The sequence below is a fragment of the Semicossyphus pulcher genome, unplaced genomic scaffold (genome assembly GCF_022749685.1).
Source record: "Semicossyphus pulcher isolate SPU_LCO1_2020_fin unplaced genomic scaffold, fSemPul1.0.p SCAF_2, whole genome shotgun sequence".
NCBI classification, from domain to species: domain Eukaryota; kingdom Metazoa; phylum Chordata; class Actinopteri; order Labriformes; family Labridae; genus Semicossyphus; species Semicossyphus pulcher.
The window spans coordinates 25,335,751-25,354,075 of NW_027211693.1; the positions used below are offsets into that span (position 1 = coordinate 25,335,751).

General features: G+C 42.8%; 2 protein-coding genes across 3 annotated transcripts in view; both read left to right on the plus strand.

The window, feature by feature from the left end:
- ppp2r2ba (protein phosphatase 2, regulatory subunit B, beta a) overlaps positions 1-10,626 on the plus strand; it is a 54,422-nt gene extending 43,796 nt beyond the window's left edge. For both annotated transcript variants that reach the window (XM_069669811.1, XM_069669812.1), the window contains exons 5-10: positions 3,240-3,417; positions 3,609-3,773; positions 5,722-5,891; positions 6,471-6,562; positions 6,649-6,772; positions 8,668-10,626. In XM_069669811.1, coding sequence (XP_069525912.1) covers positions 3,240-3,417; positions 3,609-3,773; positions 5,722-5,891; positions 6,471-6,562; positions 6,649-6,772; positions 8,668-8,823 — 885 coding nt within the window. In that variant the 3' untranslated portion in view covers positions 8,824-10,626. The remainder of the gene's footprint in view (positions 1-3,239; positions 3,418-3,608; positions 3,774-5,721; positions 5,892-6,470; positions 6,563-6,648; positions 6,773-8,667) is intronic.
- Positions 10,627-11,476: 850 nt separating this feature from the next.
- gpr151 (G protein-coupled receptor 151) lies at positions 11,477-13,424 on the plus strand. The gene has a single exon (XM_069670508.1). The coding sequence runs from the start codon at positions 11,477-11,479 to the stop codon at positions 12,797-12,799; it is 1,323 nt and encodes a 440-aa protein (XP_069526609.1). The 3' UTR covers positions 12,800-13,424.
- The last annotated feature ends 4,901 nt before the right edge of the window (positions 13,425-18,325 follow it).

The following is an 18,325-nucleotide window of genomic DNA, read 5'->3' on the forward strand; positions in this document are numbered from 1 at the left end:
GTTAAAACTAAAGACAGCTAGCAGGTTAAAACTAAAGGCAGATAAGACAGCTAGCAGGTTAAAACTAAAGACGACAAAAGACAGCTAGCAGGTTATAACTAAAGATAGCTAAAGACAGCTAGCAGGTTATAACTAAAGACAGCTAGCAGGTTAAAACTAAAGGCAGATAAGACAGCTAGCAGGTTAAAACTAAAGACAGCTAGCAGGTTATAACTAAAGACAGTTAAAGACAGATAGCAGGTTAAGACCTGGGAAAAATTCCAGATGAATCTTGAATTATAAAAACTAAACTTTTAAAGCCACAGATTCAGGATTCTCTCAGGCCTCTTTTAGATTCAGATGAAAAAAGTAGAAGCGTAAAAGGCTGCAGTTATAATGTGTAATTATAAACCATGTAAATTGTTAAAGAAATGTTTAATAAATGTTTAATTAAAGTGCACCGTGAACTATAGTGGTCTAAAAGTCATTATGGTCCCAGTGCTGATATTACATTTAAGCGCTCCATTAATGTTTTTATTTTAAATGTTTTATATCTTGATTTTACATCATACCATATTTAAGGAAAACAATCTTTTAGAGATTTTTTTATGTAGCAAGAAGAATAATCAAAATCAACTTTGAAAAATATATTTTGATGTTTTTGAATTTTCTACATCAGGCCTTGTTATTAAGGTTACAAGGACTTATACTTAATACTACCCTTATGTTTGTATGATAAGTATATTAGATATGAAGCCAGAGACAATTGCTTATAGTTAGCTTAGCTGAGCATTACAACTAAAATATGGGGAAACGGCTAGCATCACCCACCGAAGGTAACAAAATCCACCCATACCAGCACCTCACAAATAAATCTGTCAAACACAATTAGAGATTTCTTCACTTACTTTTGGTACATAATTAACAAACTAGATGTAATTTGCTTTAAAGGTGCTGATAAGTAGGTTTTTGTAGTCAGACTAGCTGTTTCTCCACGTTGCGCTAGGCTAACCACCTGCTGGCAGCAGTATTATATTTACATAGCCTACTGTATACTGTATGAGGGAGGTGTCAATCTTCTTATCTAGCCCTCAGCAGGAATACAATTACTGGTAGGCATATTTCCCAACATGTTCCTTTGAAGGCAATTCAGCAGGAAAATAATGAAAAAATCAAATGAACTGGAAGCTAAAGGTGCCAAAGTGTTGTATGGACCTGTCCGTCTAAAAGGCAGGTTGATAACAGACTTTTCATAGCAGACATTTTGACCTGTCACAGCAGCAACAGCACAGGTTTGACTAATAACTACAGTGCTAATAACATTACAATGGTTCTGCTATATTTAAGTGTCCCTGTAAGACACGACAGACTGACAGAGCCAGCGAGCACAATAGCTAAATTGAAGTTAGCTGTATTCATTTTATAATTAACACCTGCAACAATGTTTTCTCTCAAGGTCTGCTCTCAGTTTGCACACTGAGTGAAGTCTGAATAAGTAGAGCTCAGATAATCTGTTCAGTCAATATGCTATGATAGCCTTTAATCCTGCATAAACTCCTTAGCAATACATGCTGTATATCTGTCAAAGTTAATTCAGTTTGCCTTTTAAGATACCTTCTGAATATATGGTCACTTTTAATTCTTTTAAATGACACTCTGACATTGTCAAACACACAATTATAGGACAATTTAGAGACTACACTGTCAGAGGAAAGTGAGAATGAGTGATTGTTATGTGCACTGAGGTGAACACCATGAAGGGATCATCCTCCCTGACCCCCCCTCCCCTCTCTCATTCTTATCACTCCACTACCTCTTTAATTTCCACACAAAGCAGGCAGGCACGTAGGACAGCATGTGTGTGTGTGTGTGTGTGTGTGTGTGTGTCTGCCATAGTAGATTAGTGCTGTGTTCAGCGTGTCCGTCCCTCTTTGTCTGGCTGGCCAGGGGATCATAGCAACCTGGAGGACAGGCCGGGACTGTGGCAATCCTGTTTAGAGGCTGTGAGATCTGCGCACGGGGAGAAACCAGAGGAGGAAAGGGAAGAGCTTAGAAAAATCATCCAAAACTGTAGCCAAATAAAATGATTAAACAATAAATACTCTTTATTGTATCATATAAAGTCCGACGTTCAGTATCCCATCCAAACCATTAAGATGAGCTGCTTTAAAATGCTTTGTTGTGAACATATTTTAAAGGGTGTTTCCTATTTTTTAAGGCAGAAATATCTCTATCTAAAATATTCATTCTTAAGGAAGAGAATCCATTAGGTCGTTTCGGGCAAGCTGAACAGTGTAACTGTCAATGTTTGGGGTTATGGGTTAATACGGTCCGTGTCTCTTTGGACAGCCGGTGAAAGACATGGAAATGAAGTGACACCCATGGAGATACAGCAGCCTGCTGGGCTGCCATGTCTCTCTGTCAGTGCCAGCGACGGACGAGAGAAAAAGGGAAGAAGCAGTCGATTTGTTCTTCCCTCTCCCTCCCCTCCTTTCTCTCTTTGTCTGGGTTTTATCTGGCCAACGGGGGGCTGCATGCAGACTGGTGCTGGGTGTCTTTGAAGCCCGAGCAGCACTGTGCAAGTGTGTATGTTTGTGTGTATGAGTGTGTATGTGTGTGTGTGTGTGTGAGTGAGCTCATCTTAATTCTGCAGAGTTCAGTTATCATTCCTCAGCAGGGCCGAGCGATGCCCTCGGGCCTTCTCTCTTTCCACCTCTTTTGCTTTCTCTCTTTTCTGGCTTTCTCTCACACACACAAACCATAGAAGAGGAGTGACTTCTTCTGCACTTCCATGAGCAAGAGAGAGAGAGAGAGAGGGGTAGAGAGAGGGAGGTGTGATCATTGAGTAGCCGTGTAGCAGCACAGATACCCACAGTCTGATTGAAACAGCTCATCAAACAGCCCCGGAGCTCTTCAGTCGCTGTCTCTGTTTCATTAAGATTTGTGGAGTAAATGTCACATGAATCCCTGGAGTCATCTTGTTATGGCTCACACACACACACACACACACACACACACACACACACACACACACACACACACACACACACAAATGCACAATAACAACACAAACCTCATGCCCACCAGCATGCATATTCACACATGCACAGATTAATATCTTAGAGGTTTTCTCGAGGAAAGCAGCATCAAAGTGCATGAAATATGGACTAACTGTTAAAAACCCACCAAAGACTTTAAGCAGAATCTTTTTTCCTGCATATTTTTCTCATTTCCCTAACTGACCTCTTTTTTACTAATAGGTGCCAGTGTTGCAGCCGATGGACTTGATGGTCGAGGCTACAGCCAGGCGAGTATTCAGCAACGCTCACACCTACCACATCAACTCCATCTCTGTCAACTCCGACCTTCAGACGTACATCTCCACCGACGACCTCAGGGTGAACCTGTGGAACCTGGAGATCACCGACCGCAGCTTCAGTATCCTCTTTCGGATGTCTTCTCTATGTTAAGGAGCATCATTTGCATAAAATGTTTTATGGGTCGTAAAAACGTGACTAAAATTTAACACACAGAAGTGATTTGTTATGTTTTGTCTAAACACTGTAACCTCTATATTATGTCTACAGTAGCTGTCTGCAAGTTGTTGTTCCTTAGTGTCTTTCTGTCAGACATTGTGGACATCAAACCAGCCAACATGGAGGAGCTGACGGAGGTGATCACCTCCGCGGAGTTTCATCCCCAGCAGTGTCACACCTTCGCCTACAGCAGCAGCAAGGGCTCGATACGCCTGTGTGACATGAGACAGGCCGCGCTCTGCGACAAACACTGCAAATGTGAGTAGAAGCAGAGTGCATCCTGGGAAAAATTATGAAAAAATGACAAGACAGAGCTAACACTTGTCTGTATTGATTATATACTGTATGATATAAAGTATTTTTTCAATGGTTTGTCCTGCAGCAATACCAAACAACTGTTTTTACACCGGAAATGCTGTTAAACTCAAGTGTTAGAGAGATTATAACAGGTTGTTTTTCACAGTTTCTTTATTCATGCAACTTGTTATATGTTATATATCTTGTATATTCCTCATCTACTTTTCCAAACCAAGAAAACAAGACCTAGTTGCCCTAAATGTAGCTGTGTTGTAGTGCTCTAAGAATTATTTGAGTTGCACAAAATCTAAGAGAGGAAGCTGTCAATCATCAGGTAAACAAAAACACATAAACTCATATGGCAGCACCATGTTTGCAAATTCACACTCAATGTTTCAGCTCCACCTTTGTCTGGCTGTAACACACGGATTACCCTCCTGCTCAATATGGCAGGATTGATAACCCATCAATAATTCTCCTTGTGTGTTTCAAACAATGAATGGCCTTCTCCAAAGCTTAACATCGCATGCATACACTTTGGTCCAATGAATAATGAATACATTGACATTTTAGCTGAAAAATCAATGGCTTAAGAGCAATCGCATTAGTCCCATGGCCACACCTTGTTGTTCAATAACGTCAGTCATTTCCTCAGACGTATTGATGCGTTTACTGGACCGTGCCTGTTGAATTTCACATTTATTAGAGGCCTAAATGAGAACAAATGTAAGTAAATTTTAAATGGTGGTTCTCCCGGCCTGCCTCTGATTGTTTTATATTGACATGTACATGCCGGTGCTAGACAGGTGCTTGCAAACACACACACGCACACACTCGCAGAGCAGGCAGGTGCTCTCGTTAGCCTCAGGACGGGTCTGCTAATACCGACCTACTGTCTCACTGCATGAACGCATATGGCTCAAAGCGATTTATGATGCTCTCCCTCCCACGCACACACAGCTCCTCCTTCCCTTGACATCCACACACACACACACAAAACTTCCTGAACCTTCTATATAAATAACACAAGCACACGATCATGCAGCATCCCCCTACTGTACCTGTAAATCCAGTAGGCTGCGGGTATCAATCAGCGTTAGTGTGAGGATGGATAGATGGATGGATGGATGCAGGGATAGGGGAGGTTTGCCAAAGTGCCAAGCTGCAGGACAGAAAGATGGGGACCAAACAGCCCCCATGCTGACTCCCCAGGGACCCTATTATACAGCAGGAGGGAGGGAGGGCAGCGACACACACACATGCATATATACATGCACACATTGCACATTAATACACAGACACACACACACACAAATCCAGTGGGGCTCAAATGGGCCAAGCACTTTGACATTGATTTGTTTTTCTTATCCCTTCCTCATCCCCCCATTTTTTCATCTCCAACTCCGCATCCCTAGTTAGACTCCCCATTGACACATCACAGAGCGATTCTCCAGGCCTCAGCGGAGGAGGGGAGGGATGGGGGAGAACGGTGGGGGCATATTTGGAGAGATGGAGAAGAGAGAGGGGAGGAAGGGCGGGAGGAGGAACAATAACTTGACAGCTAACGATGGAATGCCTGGCTCTTATCCCCAGCGTGCTGGCCTGCACACAGATCAGCAGCTGCCAGAATCAATATGAATCATAACCAATATTTACCCAGCATGCTGACCCAGGCCTGCCTCCCTGAACACACACACAAATAATACCGTGAAGAGATGCAGCTGCTGCAGCAGACCCGGCATTGTTGTGGCTTTTGTCGTTCACTAATGACGGGATCTGCTTTGTTTCCTCTCTGTCAATGATTAAAAGAGCGACACAAGGAAAACACCTCTCTTAAGCAGCGACCTCCTACAGAGGAAAATGTGTTTGCTTTGTCAGAAGATAACTTCCTTTTGTTTTTCTCTCTTAGACTTTGAGGAGCCAGAGGATCCCTCCACTCGCTCCTTCTTCTCTGAAATCATCTCATCCATCTCTGACGTGAAGTTCAGCCACAACGGGCGCTACCTGATGACACGGGACTACCTCACTGTCAAAGTGTGGGACCTTCAAATGGAGAACAAACCTCTTGAGACGTACCAGGTGAGCTTTTGTTATGCTTCCGTGTGCCTGTTGGACAGGTTGAAGGCTCCGAGGGATTTCTCAGCTTGGGAAGTTAGCAAATAATGGTTAGGCCGGGATCAAATCAAAACATATTGATTTCAGACTAATCACTCAACATAATCCTGTTTCAGTGTCACCCTGCCAATCTGTAACCGTGTCATCTTTAGCCATTAACCCAGGAGGGCTTATCGAGCCGACTGTCCGTTAGAAAAAAAGATAGAGGCGGTGCTGATGCGACCTGAAGGGCAAAACCTCCCACCGTGAGGTCACAGGGGTCACATCCACACTTTCTGATCATGGGAAGCCATCTTAGGGCAGGTCATGAGTGATAGGGCTATCAGCCGGGCTCAAGGGATTCTCAGTCCAATTCCAGCCCCGCCTCCACCTGCTACCTAGCATCTTAGCCTACGTAGGTCACCAGGTCTGAAGGGATTACTGAAAGTAGAGCATATGGCAGTGCAGCTTATTGTTGTACAGCAGTGTGACTAACTTAAGGAGAAGCGTGACCACAATCCACCAACCAGTTCAGACACTCACGTTTTTATTGTTTGTTTTCAGGTCCACGACTATTTACGAGGCAAGCTTTGTTCTTTATATGAGAACGACTGCATCTTTGACAAGTTTGAGTGTGTCTGGAACGGATCAGACAGGTAATGCTTCTCTCTTATCCATCCATCCATTCATTCATCTTTCTGTATATCAAAATAACCCTTCTATCTTCTCTGCTCCTCCTCAGTGTCATAATGACCGGCTCCTATAACAATTTCTTCCGAATGTTTGACCGTAACACGAAACGTGACGTCACACTGGAGGCGTCAAGAGAGAACAGCAAACCCAGAGCGATTCTGAAGCCTCGCAAGGTACGAAACTGATCAAATCAATATCAGATAAGATCTGGAGGTCCCATGTTTCAGGCAGCTTGACTTGCTGTTTAATATTTCCAGGGTATCTCTGCTAGTGAGGCCTCTACTTGGCCTCAAATAAGAATATTTATCATATCTTGATAACACAACCATATAACTCACTCTATATAACAAGCTTCAGCTGTGTGAAATCCATTTTTCACACATTTGCCTGTAATCGCTACATGTGATTACTGGCACAGTAGAAGAAAGCAAGTGTTTTATTCAGAGAGTTTTTAAAACAAAAGAAAAAGGAAGGTGAACATATTCACAGTTCACTCAGGAGAGACGAGTAAATGAAGGAAAAACATTTATTTTACAATGATGATGCAGTCATGAATCATGGTCAGAAGTCTTTGGAGATCTAACCCCCCATGGAGTCCGTACTCTGGTGGTGGAGGTGTCGGCTGATGATGTCATCTGAGGGTGATGAGATGATGAAGCTGGTGATGAAGACTGGGCAGATAGGGAGGTGGAGGGTTGTGCATAAGGAAGGCATGAATGAACTGGAGGCAGATAAAAGCCATATTTAAGATAAGATAATTTCTTATTGGTCCTCAGAGGGGAAATGCGGGTGGTGCAACAGCACAAGACAAAGTAGCAAGAAGGTAAATACATATAGAAATAAGTAAAATAAAATAAGAGGTATACAACTGGTATACAAATGTGACAATCTAAAGTGACATGTATGGGTAATAGCAGCAACATTTAGCAGTATGAAATAATACAGTATGATATGAGATATAAAGTATAATCTAAAGTACAGTATCATTTTTTTAAAAATACATATATATATATATATATATATATATATATATATATATGCTGAAGAGAGACAGGAAATGTGGGGAGCAGAGAGTGGAGGATGACATGCAACAAATGATCACAGACGAGTCAAGCCTGCGATCAATGCGTCGAGGACTGAGGCCTCTGTACACGGGGCGCCTGCTCTACCAACTGAGCTAAACCAGCGCCCCATGTACAGTATAAATTAAAAATTAAAAAAGACAGCGACAATATGACAATGGCTAACAATTAGGGTGTGTTGAAGTATTATTGGACAGATGTGACCAGGTGATGAGAGCAGGAAAATAAGAGTGAGCATGCTTTAGGGGAGTGCGAGCAAGAATTGTATGAGATATGAACAGTAGAGCAAGCATGCACAGTATTTTCTTCCTAACTGAACTTACACTAGAGCTGTTTTGTTTTCTTAAATTTAATGCGGCAAAAATCACTACTTTTATATTGACAATGGGACAATGTGTCATATTCAAGTGTTTAACCCACAGAGACCTTGCTTTGCAGTCTTCAGAGCATGTGCACATCTTTCAGCACCATTGTTTTGTACTCACAGCAGAACTTTACTGCTCTCATCATCCTCATTTCAAGACTCAGCTGAAAAGAAAAGCCGTTATGAACCCTATAAAACCCCTACCCCTTCCAGCCACAAACAGCAGACAGACAAATTTAGCAGCAGGCTGGTGAACAAACTGAATCATTTAACAGCTGCAGAGCTACATATTTCCCACAGGCGCTGGTTCAGACAAAGACCAAACTTAAAGGAGAGCGTATATAAGGCTTTGTTGTTGGGTGGTCTGTAATACGACTCTAAATGAATGCTAATGTCGCTCTGCGTCTTCTGGATGTGTCAACAGGCAACAGCTTACTAAAACATGAGTCAGATCTACTTAACCAGGTCATCATATATGAGTGTTGTTTATGCCAGCTTGTTCTGGTGCCTCAAAGTTTGCAAAAAATAAATTAAACTGTTTAAACGTCACTGAAATTAATGTTAATTTATGCTTTGAACACTCATTTCTTAACGCCTCTTTGTTCCTACTGTTATCCTCCAGGTGTGTGTGGGCGGGAAGCGTCGCAAGGATGAGATCAGTGTAGACAGCTTAGACTTCAGCAAGAAGATCCTTCACACCACGTGGCACCCGCATGAGAACATCATTGCTGTAGCGGCCACAAACAACCTCTACATCTTCCAGGACAAGGTCAACTAAAGGGCAGCCTGCCCCTGCTGACCCCCCCACCCCAACACGAGGGGCCGAAGGGAGAGGTAAGGATGGAGAAAGACAGTGATGGAGCCCTGATCTACATCCTCCTCCTCCTCCTCTCCCTATGTCTTGAATTTTGCTGCTCTGCTGGGGAAGTGCAGAGAAAAGTATCCTGTGACTGATTTATGGACTTTGTGAACTTTTGGGAAACCGGAAGTTGATAGCACCTGGATTCAACTTGGGAGAGGGTTCCTCAAAATCAAGACTTATTCTTCAAATTTGACATCTGATTTAATTTATTTAGCCATGCAGACACCCCAAGAAGTGAATCCTGTGCATTTATGCAACAAGAGGATTGCTGCATGCATAACACGATGTAGCAGCCCTCGGGACCCTGAAGGAAGAGGCTGGATGTGGGGACACTGAGCCTAAATCAGAGCACACAGACAGAAAGGTAGCTAACATGATGGTGGCTCATTGTCATGTAGCAACAGTGCCCCCTGTCTTTCAGTCTGTTCAGTGCATGTGATCAATCCCGCGGCCTCTGGCTGAGTTTTCGGACAGTTGAACCTGCTGCAGAGTTCCTACAAAAGAGGAAGAGACTGTTATTAATCTCTGACCCCAGAAACTGAGAGTTTTCTCTGCCTGTGACTCAACGTGGTCAGTCTTTCTAGATCCAATTCTGTGTCTCCCTGGTGAGACTGCTGTAGTCTGTAATGTGAATGAAGCCCCTCCAGGCTGTGTCAATTGTTTTATTTAATGCTGTTGTTTTATTGAGTCCTTCTCTCGGTCAATGAGTCTGTTTAGAAGCTGTGGTGCCTTCTTTTGGTATGTGGGGGTTCGATGTAGTGGGAGCGGGAGGGGGGAGGGGACTGAGTACAAGGCAGGAGTGTGAATGTTTCAACTGAAATGTTAACATAGATTTTGTTTCTTTTTTTTTTCTCTTTCTCTTTAAACAAAATCAAAAAAAGCTCAACTGAGGTCCGAAGTGGAAAAAGTGCTTGAAGCAATGTAGTCAAAATTACATTAAAGCACCGGCTACATGCTTGTGAGTTCAGGGCAGGACGCTGTGATATGTACAGAGTAGTTGTTGCTCGTATCACTTTGCAGTAAAGTCTGATGTCATCCGTTTGCAAGAGACACGACAAAGCCACAATTTTTTGTCAAAAATCCTGTAAGAAAACGGTCTTAACTCCTCCCCACATGTAGTGTTATTTGGACAGTACTGAAAATGATCTGTAGATGGAAGAAGAGTAAACTTTTCTTGTTGATTCATTGAACTATAGATTTTCTTGGCATAACATAATGCTAGCACAGCTGTTTCCTGCATGCATTGGATCTGATTCCGATGAACCGACAGCCTGCACATAGATATTTGAGCATCTACAGATCATCTGAGGCACTATGCAAGTACAAAACTTTCTGCAGAAGAAGCCTGTTTAAAAAAAGGTTTCATTTGAAAATGCTGCAGTGCTAGTCCATGTTCCTCCTCTTGCTGTAGACGGGTAACATGGAACAGTAGCAGGTTTTTATTTCAGCATTGGCTCTGGTCAGCTCTTGTTTCAAATTTGTTTTAAGAGCCAACCCCCGTAAAGAAAAGCAGTCAAAGGTCTAAATGAACTCTGTGAAATCAGGGAATTATTAAGTGTGGTTCCTTTAAACAGTTCTGTCTTCTAAACAACCTCCTTTGTGACACTAATTGAAACAAAAAAAAACTTTTATAGCGCAGAATGTATTGAAATGCAATTAATTACCATGCAGTCTTTATGCTTACTGGACTTTCTTTGAATAAAAAAGAATAAAGATGTGCAAGTTCAAAGCCTTGTTGGGTCTCCTTCTTTAAAGCAACTCACTGAAATGATTCATTTCCTGTCTGTGTTTGATGCTGCTTGTGGTGCAAGAGTGCCCTCTAGTGAATGAAGAGTAAGTTATGTAAAGGCAGTGTGGCTGGTGCAAAAAAAGGGTGGGAACATGATTTTCATCAACTGGACACAGTTGGTGGTTGATTTCAAATTACAAGTCCCTGTTAATTTCTTTTCATTATTCATGTTTATTCATGTATTCTAATTTAGATTGTAAAGGAGGCTTTCAGTCTCCAAATGAAGGCTGCTGACCCACCCACACAGATCAAACAACAAACACAAAAGAAAATCCATCTGGATTAGTGGTGGAACTTCAAATGTTATATTTTAGGTTTAGTTTGTAACCAATACTGATAAATATTTGCTGTAAAATCATTTATTGGTGCCAAAGAAAAATATCTCTAAGAAACCCCGACTGTGATGACAAATTAGAAATCCAATGCATTCATCTGTCGTACTGTGCACATTATGCAGAGTTTTTCTAATTGGCCCCGTGAGGCTGTAGTCTACGCACATTTTTTCAGCTGGGGACAGCAGCTGTCAATCAAACAGCATCTTTATAACCAGCTGCAGAAGCTGCATCATTGTGTCTCAGGATAAACTTGGGGACAGACAGGAGCTCCACTGTGATCATTGATCGTCAATCGATAGCTCCTCTGATGCGATTATTCAAACAACTTACAAGAGGTATTCATGCTAGTTATACTTAATTAAGCAGAGCACCATTTTTGGGTATCCACACAGAAGGTTTTTTCTCTATCTTGCCTCTCAAATCAGCTCAACATCTCGTGAAAAAGATGGATAAGTTGAGTGGAAACAACGCGACAGTGGTGAACAGCTCCTTAGATAAGTGGTCATTCAATGAACGCGGCTCGTACCAACACCTGGACCCCAGGGAGCTGAGGATCCTGGTGCCGGCTATTCTGGGAGTCATCTGTGTCTTGGGTGTGGCTTGTAATCTTACTGCGATGGTCATCTTGTTCTCCAACGCTCATAGGGGCAAACTGTCCCTGATCAACTCCCTCATCTTCAACCTGATGTTTGCTGACGGATTGGTGCTGGCGTTTTCTGTGCCCTTCAGGGCTGCCTCCTTTTCCAAAGCCAGCTGGGAACTGGGCTGGGTGGTCTGCAAGACAGCAGACTGGTTCCTCCAGTCCTGCATGGTAGCAAAGAGCTTCACAGTGGCTGTCATGGCCAAAGCTTGCTACCGCTACGTATCCAATCCCAACAAGCAGGTGAGCATCCACCTGGGCTCCATCTTGGTGGTGTTCTTCTTCATCTGGCTGTCCGCCTGTTCAGTCACCATCCCTCACTGGCTGTTTGCCACACTGCAGCGAAGGATCCGCGGGCTGGTGTGTGTGCTGGCTGTTCCTCCTGAAGCCCAGAATTTCATGTCTGTATACGTCAAGGCATACCCTCTAGGGGTCTACTGTGCACCTCTCAGCTTTGCCCTGATGTATTTCTGGAAGGCTTACGGCCAGTGCCAGCGTCGCTCCAGTAAGACCCAGAACCTGCGCACACAGATTAGGTCCAGGAAGCTCACCTTGATGCTGTTCAGCCTGACTGTGGCCATGGCTATTCTCTGGCTTCCTCAGTGGGTGGTGTGGCTGTGGGAGCGTCACATAGCAGAGAAGGAAATAGAAGGAGCCAAGCCATTCATCTCCTCTCTCCCTGTTTTTCTCACCCTCTCTGCTCAGCTGCTCACCTTCTCTCTGTCCCTGGTAAACCCTCTCATCGTGCTCTCTCTCTCAGAGGAGTTCAGAGAGGGCTACAGGGGGCTGTGGAGGCGTCTCACCCTGCGCAAACAGCCTCCTCCAAAGCCGAAGCCCGGACCTCACAAGCCTACAGCTCTACAGTCGCCTTGCCCCCGACCAGAGACTTCCGTCCAGCCGAGGGGGGAGAGCAGCCTTCGATCAAGCTCCAGCCAGGGTTCAAGCAAAAAGGCTCAGCCCCAGCCAGAGCAAGGAGAAGTAGAGAGGGAAATAGACAGGGTGAGTCTCAAAGATGGGATCGTCTTGCCTGATTTGGAGCAGTTTTGGCACGAGAGGGAGGCTGAATCACACACAGATGAAAATGATCCTGTGCCGTGGGAGCACCAGAGCAAAGATGGGAAGGAATAACAACCGCCAACCTGCTGATCTTATACATCATCTTCAATCAAGTCCTCAGACGGAAGCAGCTTCATCAACAAGCCTCGGTTGAATGGACTGCTGAGTGCTGCATGGTGACTCATTTGTAATCTGTCAACTGTGTTTATGATATTATTCAGAGGTAAGAAGTGCAATCAGTGTGGATTACGAGTGTGGACTTTAAATAGTTCTGTATCGTCTGCATAGGTGATAAACATTGCATAATGTCTCATAATGAGTGTAGGTGACTTTTGTGACTGTAAATTAACGCTTCTTGCAAGGATGACAATGAAATTCAATACATAGAAGACTTGTATTGTGTGGTGGATGAACACTGAAAGTTAATGTCTTCTGAAAGCTGCAATTTGCCATTGGAATTGGAGGTGGATGTTAACACTGTTGATGTATTTTGCAGTCACGTACAATCGTTGTATACCCTTTGGATATTTGCAGTGTTGAAACTGGCAGCTTCTTATGTGTTCCCTGTCCTCTTTCTGTGAGTGAGATTACTGCGCATCAGAATGACCGATGTAAATAATACATTTTAAGTAAGAAGTCTATGTGTGATATAACTGACTTGTGGTGCCAAAAAATGTATTCATAAGTATTAAAATAAAGACCGAAACAGCACTAGTTGTTCCGTGTGTGTCTGTGTTTATTTCAGTCAGAAATGGTATGACAACTGACTAAATCAACGTCACACACAAACACACACATACAGACACACACATACAGTAGAGTCTTAATGAGATGGATCAGACATCAGCGGATGGGCTCCTGCTGACATTGCGTCATTAGATATATTTTCATAAGGGCATCCATTAGAATTGCCATGGGTTCTCATTAGAGGTAAAGAGCTTTCGTCTGAACTCAGATGGAGTCATTTCAGTGGACTCACCTCTGTGGGAGTCTCATAAGGAATTCATTGATCCGTAGACATGATAGCTTAAAGGCTAACATTTAAAGGGATAAACATAGAACACTGTGCCTGAGCTGATCTGTGATCGATTACTATGTCTGATTTAACAGCCAAACGTCTGTGGTGAACATTGAAGCCACGTGTAAATTATATTACTTATCACTCCAAGTAACCAGCTGTCCTATATACATTTGCGGTAATATATATGGTTCACTTTCACATAATTAATTTTTAGAACAATATTTTGTAGCTGAGTCATTTCACAGTCACCTTACACCTCCTTTTGCTCCCTTCCCTGCCTTTTGACATTTTCCTCTCATTAATCATTTATGTTGACCTTTTATTGCCAGAGCCAAGTACCTCAATCAGAGCAACACTTAAATACATCACCCACCGTCAGTCCCTGAGGTAGTGACCTGGCCATAAACATTGAATGCAAAAAGCTTACTCTCTTTGTTGGACTGAAATTGTACTCATCGACGCATTGACAGAGAACCAGTGAAGGTTACTGAACACAAAACAGCAACTCTGAACATTATGAACAGTTGTCACAGCATTTTAAACACTTCTACACTCTCTTCTTTATTCCAGCCGTTACTGTGTGACACCTGAGCCAGTAAATCTAAAGTTGTGGGATTTTTATAACATTTCAGTAAAAAGGCTTGAAGCTGTTTACTATCAGCAGGTGACCGGTGAAATCCAGACATACTTAATGCCTTTTAAGGCACCCACATGCCTATGAAATATCCCCCCCAGTGTTTTTACCTTTGTCTTATTAGACGGAGATTGCAGCCACCAGTCAATGCTTAAGGCTAACTAAAAAGCTAGATAGATGCTGTTTCCCACAGAATGAGAATCTATTTTGGGTGGTAGCTGACCAGATCCTGCCTCCTATGTCTTCAACAAATAAATCAGTGTACAAGAAACACTTAACAAGCTAACAAGCACACTATTGTGAGTGCAGCAAACTCAGATACCTGCTAATTAGTGCTAATATATTAATACTAGAATTCGTTCAACAAAAAATCTCATGCAAAGACTTCTTGGATCGTCTGTTTGTACAATTAACTGCACAGAAATCCATATGTTTGATATCTGCTTGAAAAACTATGCAAAAGGCACCAACAACACAAACACAGCTGTGAGATTGACTTAAGTGCATTAGCACAAGTGATACCTAGCAGACAGCCTGCCACACCAACCTGTCCCTCAACACGGCCACACCCCTAATTATGCATCACTTTAAGCCTCAATATAATTAAAATGGATGTGTTGTCTAAAAACTCAACCCACACACAGTTCTCATGAATGAGGAAATGAGCAACAGAGGGGTTTTTTTAAACAAGATTGAAAACATGTTTAATTCTGCTCCAAAGTGGAAAATTTGAATGCCTCTATGGGGATTGAGCCAGCCTCAAGTGGACAGTTGAGGAACTGCAGTTTTTGGCACTTGGGCGTTGGCTTCATTTTTGGCTGACCACCGGGGTCAGCCCTATACATGGGTCTGTATGTGACTGACTGCGTGAGTGAGTGACGGTACTTTCAGAGCCATAGAGAGAGAGAGTTACGGCGGTAAGGGCGCAATGGCGGATCAGGGAGCGTATTGGACCTCCACTGACTCTCTACATGGCTCAGGATACTTTGTTTGTTGAGTAGGCGGGGCTGCGACTCTCTGTCTACATGGCTCAGGATACTTTAATCAGTCGGGGCTGCGACTGTCTGTCTATATGGCTCTGGATACTTTGTTCGGGGAGTAGGCGGAGCTGCTCGCCCGCTGCTCGTCCGCTGCTCGTCCGCTGCGTGCATATCCAGGGGTAGTTTCGGGTCTTTGTTTTAAAGGTTTCCGTGGGTTGGTCTTAACAGAAAATGATCTTATTTACATTAGAAACGGGACCCTAATTAATACACAGCGAAAACAACATATGAGCCGAGACCACGAGACGGAGAGCGAGCTAGGGGGAGAGAGGGACAGATCGCACCCAAGTTATGTCTGCAACATGATGTTATTTATTTATTTTGACTAACATATGGTCTGCGGGAGACTTATGACTACCTTTTTATTTCAAAGAATATTAAGCAGGATACACAATCAGAACCTGTGAGTGACTTATCGATCTAATAACTTACTGGAAAGTTATAAATAAAGTATTAAAAAACAACGGCACAGGAAACACTTCAAAATAAAAGCCTTGTGTACAAACGAGGGGAGTCAGAATTCCAGATCGGGTTTTTACTTTGAAAAAGCATATCGGAAGTGTTGACCTATTTTACTCTCCATGCCTGTGACTTTTACTGCAGGAAGAGATGTTAATATTGCTGTCAGAGATCAATAGGGCTCATCACAATTTATTTGCACCGTGTATTTTGGCCGAGGCTCGTGGTAAAAATGGGTGAGCCTCCTATTCTCTACATTCGCGAGTCACGCGTGTCACGGCAGCAGTGTGAAGACTGTCATCTGTTTTCATGCATTTAAAATGAAAATGAACACGTCCTGCAGGCGTCACGCACACGCTGTGCTTCCAGTCTTGCCCGCAAAAGCGCACATTGACCTGACGCGGTCTACCACATACTCAGTTTTGACCTAGTCTTGTTTTAGCCCTGGAGGTTCCTGTTTGGTGGACATGAAATTCTGACATCTCTCTTGCTCCCTTTACATCAAAGTTTACATGATAATAATACTTATTCAAGAAAAAGTTTAAGGTTTTGAATCAACAGTAAAGTTAATCGCTATTTCACAGTTGATTTGCCAATCCACAACAACCTATACATTTTTAATTGATGTACCTGTCTTGCCACTTCAATAGATTAGGGCACCATGACAGACCATGACAGTATTGTAATGTGTGCATCTTAGAAACACTCCACAAAATAAAGCTTTTGAATGCTGTGTTTTGAGTGATTGTGTAAACTATACTTTTGTCACTTTTCTGTTTTGATAAAATTACCTTTTTTGTTTTGGTGATGACACAACTATACACCACCACAGGTGTTTTTATTGTGCATCTTGTTCCTCTAAGTTAAGTTGCACCTTTTTGCCTGGACATCATGCACATTTTTGGAGCTGGTTGTGTCTAAAATCCCTCAATGGCTGATTTACTCTTTCCTCATTAATATCAAACTAATACGTAGCCTAATTAATAATGCATTAATCAGCAGTAAATATTAGTATATAGTGAGTAATGAATTCAGATTTTGAAGATAATCATCCTCACTAAGCTGACAGATGCAGTGTTGTGTAACTGCACATCTACATTTCTTATACTGTAGTATCTTTTGACGTAACTATAAAATACAAAACTTAAACATATTAATGGATAGGTGTTCAGAAAACTGCTAATAGGGGTTGAGTTCAGACACAGCCATTATGTAGGTTTGTTAGCTAAGGTAATTCTCAGCACAGCTCTGCTGCCAGATTCAACCTGAGTATAATCAGCAGAGTAATTGTAACCATCTGTGCAGGTGTGCAGGGTGACGAGGCATTTTTCCAGGTGAACCTCGTTAGATCAAAGTGTGACTAACAACCGTCTGTATTAGAGGCCTGTAGCTGAGCCTCATTCCACAAGCTTAAACTAACAACTTAGTACATATGCACAGTGACTGGAGTTCAGTCACTGGAGATGTACAACCTGACCATATCAGTATCTAGATTTTTATTCTTCCTTGAGGAAACTAAACACGCTTGTAAAAATGTTGAATATGTATAAAGTGTTAATGGGGTTGAGGGTAATAACTCTGAGCAGAAAGCAGGGTTTGATTGAAATAAAATTGGTGAGAAAAAGGAGTGTTAATCAACATTACAAGTGGAAAAACAACTCAGGCTTAATTGGGTCATTATACAAGGCAGGGGAGCTTCCAGCAGGTGAGATCCTCTCTTTACTGCCCTCCTGGCTGTGCCCCCTCCCGCTGTGAGGTGAGGCGGGGGTGTCACCCCTGCGTTTCATCCCTCAGCCAATCATCATCTCTAATAAATGAAACTCCACAGGAAGTGACATGCCAGCTTACACTAATTATGCTCAGCAGGGGAGGCTGGCTGCAATTAAGCCACATGCTAAAACCTTTGCCTGCCAATGGCTCGTCTCCCTCTGAGACACAGCTACCATTGGTCCTGTGGAAGATCACCTGGCTTTTCAGTCTGCAGAGGGTCGACCTGGGAGTGTGTGTGTGTGTGTGTGTGGTTATTTTTGAGCTTTAGGAAGGTTGTTCAGGGGGTCTGGCCTTGGTATTTAGATCTCTTTTGATTAGAATAAATCAGATGGCTTTCATCTCAGTGAAGGATGTGGGGATCTAAAGGGCAGGCACCTTGCAGCATTTCCAGCAGCGCCCCAAGAGGAGGCATCAGTTCAGCCTATACACTATTGATTTATAACTGAAAAAGCATAACATTCAGGACCTGCACTAGTTACAGCACAGTAAAATAAGAAGTTTGAACCAAGAGCTGCTTTCCAGTACCCATCCTTCCATACTACACAGCATGCAGGAAAAGTTTTAATATGTCCCAAGACATGTATGATGTAAGCAGTACACCAAAAATAATCCTGACCCACAATCCTCTGTGCAACAAAGCACATGTTACATCTATCACACAACTATGAAATTAA